Source organism: Lactuca saligna, chromosome 2 (genome assembly GCF_052625555.1).
Source record: "Lactuca saligna cultivar CGN05327 chromosome 2, ASM5262555v1, whole genome shotgun sequence".
Classification (NCBI taxonomy): Eukaryota; Viridiplantae; Streptophyta; class Magnoliopsida; order Asterales; family Asteraceae; genus Lactuca; species Lactuca saligna.
In genome coordinates, this window is record NC_136418.1 from 133,292,006 (window position 1) to 133,299,430 (window position 7,425).

The 7,425-nt window shown below is 31.9% G+C and overlaps 1 protein-coding gene across 1 annotated transcript; it reads left to right on the top strand.

The window, feature by feature from the left end:
• Positions 1-3,005: 3,005 nt before the first annotated feature.
• On the top strand, positions 3,006-4,651 carry LOC145031673 (mannitol dehydrogenase-like). Its single transcript, XM_078980276.1, has 5 exons — positions 3,006-3,164; positions 3,264-3,377; positions 3,463-3,976; positions 4,063-4,216; positions 4,304-4,651. Exons 1-5 carry the CDS (start codon positions 3,067-3,069, stop codon positions 4,504-4,506), a joined length of 1,083 nt encoding a protein of 360 aa, XP_078836402.1. The 5' UTR covers positions 3,006-3,066; the 3' UTR covers positions 4,507-4,651.
• Positions 4,652-7,425: the final 2,774 nt, after the last annotated feature.

Consider the following 7,425-nt stretch of genomic DNA (forward strand, 5'->3'; position numbering starts at 1 on the left):
TACCAATTATAGTTAATGGCTTACACACCCAATCCAACAGTTTGGTGTTATGTACTTGTGATGTTTCGAAATAAGTCTGGATGTTTGGTGTTATGTACAACTGTTTGTAATGTTAATGGTTTGAATGTGCTTATGATTGCGTGTTAGTTATGAACGTGCATCGTATTGGGGTCTATTTTTTTACATTAGTTTAACTGCATATGGTCCCATTTGTTCAAGTTGAAGCTATTTCCAATGTCACTATCAACAAATAAACTACGAATGTAAAATGCTTTGTCAACTAACATACCCATTGTTTTTTAAATTAAAATAAAGGTACATGGACAATAGAGTACTTTCCATTAAAAGAAAATTAACATCAACAAACTATTAGAATTTGTAAGCAATTATACCAAAGAAAACAATTCAACTAACAAGTCAACACATCTTCAGCTTCCAAATCGTTGATTCAAGCTTCTTTTTTGACTTAGCCAAACCTGCAATCATAACTGCTTCAACACTCATATTCTTAGTGTCTGCTTCTTCTACCCAACAAATAAAACCATTACGAGGTCCTTAACAAAATGAATTTTTGAGTGTGAAAGACTAAGAATGGAACAAAATAATAAATTAGGGCTACAGTGAACAAACTAAGACACACCTTAGTGGGGAAAGCATAGAAGAGTCTTCCAGGGTTGGATAGAGTGGAAGGCATTCTTATTATGGCGACACATCCACACGAGCATTTCTCCATTTTCGCTTCGTTAATTCCAAGGGCTCTATAATTCCGAAAGCAAACAATCACAGGGAAAAAGAAAGGTATTGTCGAGTAAGGAAATAAACTACTTATAAAGAGGAAATGACAAAAATACCCCTTTGTTTGACCTCATGCACATCTGTCATATTTGGTGCACCAAACACACTTAATTAACATTAACTAGGGAAAACAAAAGTTACCCTAAATCAACACCGATGAACGGAACAAATTATAACCCATTCATTTCAATTTACATTTCACCAAAATGCTTGTTACAGGTAACCAAGACTTCAAAAAACATCCAAAATGTACCATTACAACCACCACTAGAGTACCACTACCTAAACTAACTAGATTACCACTAACACAACGAAACACACATAATCCTAATAACATATATAACACGAAACACCATTAAACGTAACAGTAGATTACGAGCACTAGATTAGCATACCACTACAACCCATTTCCATGAGATTCACTTGCTGATTATCAAGTGAATGATGAAAATCATGATTAGGAGCATGACGACGACAACACCCACAACCAACAGTGCAATCGATTTAATCTGCTTCTCAACATGGTCGAACCTTTGCTGCATGTTGGGGACATCAACCCTAGAATTAAGGTAATCGCGACCCATATCTTCCTTCATACGCTTGACCTGACCTTGTTGCTCAGTTATCTTTTCACCACGGTCACAGAAGATCGTGTGCAAATCGTTCAAGTTAAGCCCGTCTGTTGAGCTTATCGAGTTATTGGAGTTTATAGTATCTGGTGATGGTGGTGAGGTAGGATCCATGGAAGATAGTGAAGGGAAAAAAAGGAGTATTGTTTTATGGTTTTCGGCTAGTGTTTGGTCGAAAATGGTAACAATAATCTAGGGTTTTGTCCAACAGATCCTTCAATTATATACTAGGGGACCACTGAACCCTTAGGGGCAAGCAAGCCAACTCATTTGTGAATCTGTGACGTGTAATCCGAGTTGGGTGAGTAGACTCACTAACTGAGTTGGATGATGACTAAGTAGGGAAACCGGTTGAATTGGGTCAAAATCCCAAATTAGCCGGTTAAATGTGACTTCATGCCCTTATAAAACCAAACAATAACATAAGAGACCTTTTAAACTAAAATGTATAACTTCGTGGGGGGCTACAGTGACATTTTCCCATACTAATACCATACAACTGTTATTTAGGAAATTATTTACAACATATTTGTTTGGAAAATTTTGTGCAAAAGATAAATTTGTTTGGGAAATTTTTTACAAGAAATTTTTTATAAGTAACTTAACCATCTTTCCCCTCCAAAAGCTAATTTCTTTTTAACAAAAGATATGAAGAAGAAACTATGAGAAAACTGAACTTATGTTTTCTAAATAAAACAAAAAATATTTTTGAACAAATTATTATAATAAAAAACATTATAAAAGTTTCTATCCTTTTTTATAAAAAACCTTAACTTCATGTATGTCTACTACGAGATTTGAACCTCAGCCTCAATGAATAAAAGCAACATCGAATTCCATTGAGATACAAGCCATTTAGTTAGTAATTTTAATACATTAAAAAACATTCCTAACTTTTGAAAAAATATCTATACCATCAAATTTACGACTATTTAAAAGCCTTTTTTTGACGATTTCAATAATGATATGGTTCTAGGCACAAAACTTATATAGGGTTTTCCGATGAGAGCGTTTGTGAGCGTTAAGTTATTTTACGTTTACCCTAAATATAAATTAAGTAATAATAGAAGTATAGTAAGGTAGTAGCAATAATAAAAATAATAAAAGTAGATATGGTAACACTATTAATTATTCTTGTTATAACACTTTAAAGTTTAAACATCAATAAAATTTGCACAATGATTAATGTGACACATAATATAATAATATCATAATAAAACTTTCAATATAAAAACTAAAAAACACATAAGTGCGTCATTGTCCGTTTTACATTTATAATAGACACTAATATTTAAATAACTAATCATTACTTAAAATAATACAATAGTATATTCTAAAAGTTTCTATCCCCTTCTATAAAAAAAAAAAAAAAAAAAAAAAAAAAAAAAAAAAAAAAAAAAGCATGTCGATATTTCCGTCAGGAATGACGTATCATAAAATTAATGTCGTTTGACCATTCTATAGTTGCAGCCGGAGTATTCACAAAAATCAGGAGATTCGATATGAATACGTTGAAAAAGCAACAGCTTCTTTTTATTCCCCACACTACGTGGTAAGGGTCTTTCGTGTCCCCTTTTGCCTTTCAGCCTATTTATACCCCATCTCATTATTCAATCCGCATCTCTATCAATAAGCTTCATCAATGGCCACATCACCAGAAACAGAGCACCCAGTAAAGGCTTTTGGATATGCAGCTCGCGACACATCTGGAACACTCTCCCCTCTCACTTTCTCCAGAAGGTAATTCAAATAAAAAATCTTTATTATCATTCACTCGTTTCAGTTTTTGCTATTCATGAAATGTTTCGATTACGTTGTTAACGATGATTCTTTTTACAGAGCTACTGGGGAGAAAGATGTGAGGTTCAAAGTTCTGTATTGTGGAATCTGCCATTCCGATCTTCACTTTATCAAAAACGAATGGGGATTTACGACATACCCAGTTACCCCAGGGTACGAATTCAAACACCTAATCTCTTAATTCTTCTTTGTTTCTGTTACTAAAACCAATCTTTTCTCATTTTCGCTCATGATACAGGCATGAAATTGTGGGTATAGTGACGGAAGTTGGCAACAAAGTGGAGAAATTCAAAATCGGAGATAAAGTTGGAGTTGGATGCTTGGTGGGATCTTGTAGATCATGTGAAAACTGTGCTGTTGATTTCGAACAATACTGTCCTAAACAAGTTCTCACTTATGGTGTTCCCAACTTCGATGGAACAAAGACATATGGTGGGTACTCCGATCACATGGTTTCAGATGAACATTTCGTCCTCCGATGGCCGGAAAATTTACCACTTGATGCCGGTGCACCGCTGCTATGTGCCGGAATCACCACTTACAGCCCTCTCAGATACTTCGGACTTGATAAACCCGGGATGAAAATCGGTGTTGTTGGTCTTGGTGGACTTGGGCATGTTGCTGTGAAGATGGCGAAAGCTTTTGGTGCAGAAGTTACTGTTTTCAGCACGACTCCTGCTAAGAAGCAAGAATCACTCGTAGGACTTAAAGCCGACCATTTCATAGTTAGCAAAGACGAAAAAGAGATGCAAGTGAGTTTTTATCTTTTTCTTTCTTTGTAAATGATTCATGAATTGAGCTAAGTTTTGAGTTTTGATTTGGGTTTTTTTGTGGAAAGTCTGTCGCGGGAACACTTGATGGGATCATTGATACAGTCTCTGCAACTCATCCGATTGCGCCATTGTTGAATGCGCTGAAAGCTCAAGGAAAGCTTATTCTTGTTGGGGCACCAGAGAAGCCACTTGAAGTAGCAGCGTTTTCTTTGATTATGGGTGAGTATTTTGACATTTTGTGTTTTGCTTTGTGCTTTTGAAATTGTTAAATTGGCTAAAAAAGTGGTGGAATTATGGGTTTTGTAGGGAGGAAAATTGTTGGTGGAAGTAACATTGGAGGGTTGAAGGAGACACAAGAGATGCTTGATTTTGCAGCAGAGCATGGGATCACTGCAGATGTAGAGGTGATACCGATAGATTATGTGAACACAGCGATGGAAAGGCTTTTGAAATCTGATGTAAGGTATCGATTTGTGATCGATGTGGCAAATTCACTAAAGGCTGAATAGTGTGCTTCTTTATGTGCATGTTGGAAAATGGAAGGGAATATGGTTTGAGATTAAGTTTGTGTGTATGCATGTGTCATGTGTCATGTGTCATGTGTCATCTCGTTTTGGAGTTTGGAATAAATATGTTTATTGAAGAGGCTTAAAATCCGTGTGTTTGAAGGAGTTGAATAGCATGTGTTTGTTGATCATCGTAACTTGGAAATTGTAATTTGAGACACTGAATTTGTTAGCGGACTATAATATATATTTCATCAAGTTTGACAATTAAGTAGCGATTCGGGAACAAATTAACTAATCTTACATTTTTTTTGTTTAGCGTTTAGTGTGGCTAGTATTAGACCTGGCAATTTCAGACATTAAGATACGAATCTGTGAGAGACACGATACGACACGGATACATCTTAAAAATTGAGATAGAACATATTTCTCATCATGTAATTGTATGGTGTCAAATTCGTGGCTGACACGTTTTCATGACACGAATATACGAATTGTCAGGTCTAGTTAGGATACGACATTGCATGGACTATAAATTTACTAGACTGTCCTTGAGAATTAACGAATGATAATTACAAGTAATATATATATATATATATATATATATATATATATATATATATATATATATATATATATATATAAAATAAAAACCAAAGTGAATTGGAGGATCGGAGAAAAACGAATGGAAAGTTTTTAAATTATGATAGCAAAAGTGGAGAGAATTTTTATTTTTTTATTGACATTATTAATTTATTATCATAAGAGCGGAGGTGTTCTTGAGGTGCATGGAGCCATGGACGATGGAAGTAAAGAGTGGAGATAGTTTGTGCTTTGTGGCCTAAGTGCTTCATCTTGGAGATATTAACGTGATGGTTATCATTGGCGGATCTTAATGGGGCATTTGGGTCTAGGCTGCTGCTCAATTTCTAGTATGCAATGTAATTTTTTTTTTACTTTTTGGTTTTTCTTATTAGGCGCACCCGTTTGAAGTACGAGAGACACTCCTGCTAAAACAGTGCATCCACCACTGATGGTTATGAGAGTATTCTAGTCTTTAATGTTGTTGTCCAAGTTTATTATTAGCGGGATTAAAATTTGAAAGTTTAGTTATATGAGTTTTAGGTGTTGTTTGTTTTTTCAAAACAAAAACATCTGATGTCTGCGGACCATATCTACAACTCTTTGTAGCAGAAAATGTAGATCAAACGGTTTGTAATTTGTAATAAAAAAGTCACTTTGTTATTTAACATCTACATGTTTCTGCAATAAACTGAAATTAAATAAAAGGAAATCTCCAATAAAATTCTAAAATTTTGACCCGGTTTATGTTTTAGTCCTAAACTAATTTTTGTTTACGAAAAAGTCCTAAAAACCGGTAAAAGTTTGCATTTTGAGCCTTTTTGACTGGTTGTAACCGATAACAAATTAATTTGGAACTATTTCATAAACTAACCCAAAATATTGAGATTTTTCTACAAAAACAAAAAATATTAGGGCTTTTCTGCAAATAAAAATCTTATTATTATTATTATTATTATTATTAAAAATATAAATAAGTATACTATTTTTTTAATTTGTTATTATTAATATTGTCAATAATACATATAAATACATTTAAATCAAAAAAATATCAAAAATATTTTTTAAGGGTGAAGGTAGAGCGGATGGTAATGCTTTAAGCATTAAAATCATTAACATCTGTTTGTATATTCTAACTTTGTATATGATCATTTCACATTTGTTATTATTATTTTTATAGTTTGATAAAACAAAGCAAGTCATATTATTTTCTATTAAACAAGATATTGTGATTAATACTTTCGAATTTTGATATGGGCCACCAATGTAAATATTTATTGTGGATCTGTTGGATTTGAAAAGAAATCTTTCTACCTTAAAAAAAATTAAAAAATTATAAACAAAGTGAGAAATCATTTTATCCTAAACTATTTATACACAATTTATATGTATTATTAAAAATATTAATAATAAAGAATTTAAAAATTAGTATACTTGTTTATATTTTTAATATAATAATAATAATAATAATAATAATAATAAGGTTTTTGTTTGCAGAAAAGTCCGAATATATTTTTTTTTGCAGAAAAGTTCCAATATTTTGGGTTATTTTGTGAAATAATTCAAATATTTTGGGTCAGTTTATGAAATAGTCTCAAATTAATTTGTTGTCGGTTTCAACCGGTCAAAAAGGGTCAAAATGCATACTTTTGCCGGTTTTTAGGATTTTTTCGTAAACAAAAATTAGTTTAGGACTAAAACGTAAACCGGACCAAAATTTTAGGACTTTTTGGAGATTTCTTTTAAATAAAATGATTTTAAAAACTTAAAATAGTTTTTATTCATGCTGCAATAAACTGATTTAATTATATTTAAATTTTTGGTTGTTAACCAAATTGTTGTTTAATTCTTATATCACATATTTAGAGCAAATATAAAAGTTACATTTATTAACACTATTTATCTACACCACATGGAATAAAACCAATTCAAATGTTTGTTATTTGAATTTTCAATTTTTAATCATTGATTTTTAAATTTGATACCAAAATAAAATTCGACTAAAAGTATTAGCTCATTAAAATAATTTTAAATCAAAAAGTTATTTACTCTTACTCATATGTAAATTGAATATAAAAATCATTGTAATTATATTATTTTTAAATACGTTTATATAAAATAATTAAATATAATAATTGCTAAATAAAAATACAATAAATTAGTGATCTAGCAAACGTGTTTATTTTATTAAATTGGGAAAATGACTCTTTAGGGTAATTAACTTTTGCGTTTGTACTCATTTGGTCTTTTTTTTTTTTTTTTTTTTTTTTGTATTCAATATACCATCGAACTTGTTGTTAGTGTTTACCATAGCCCTTTTGACCGGCTTTTGACCTGTGA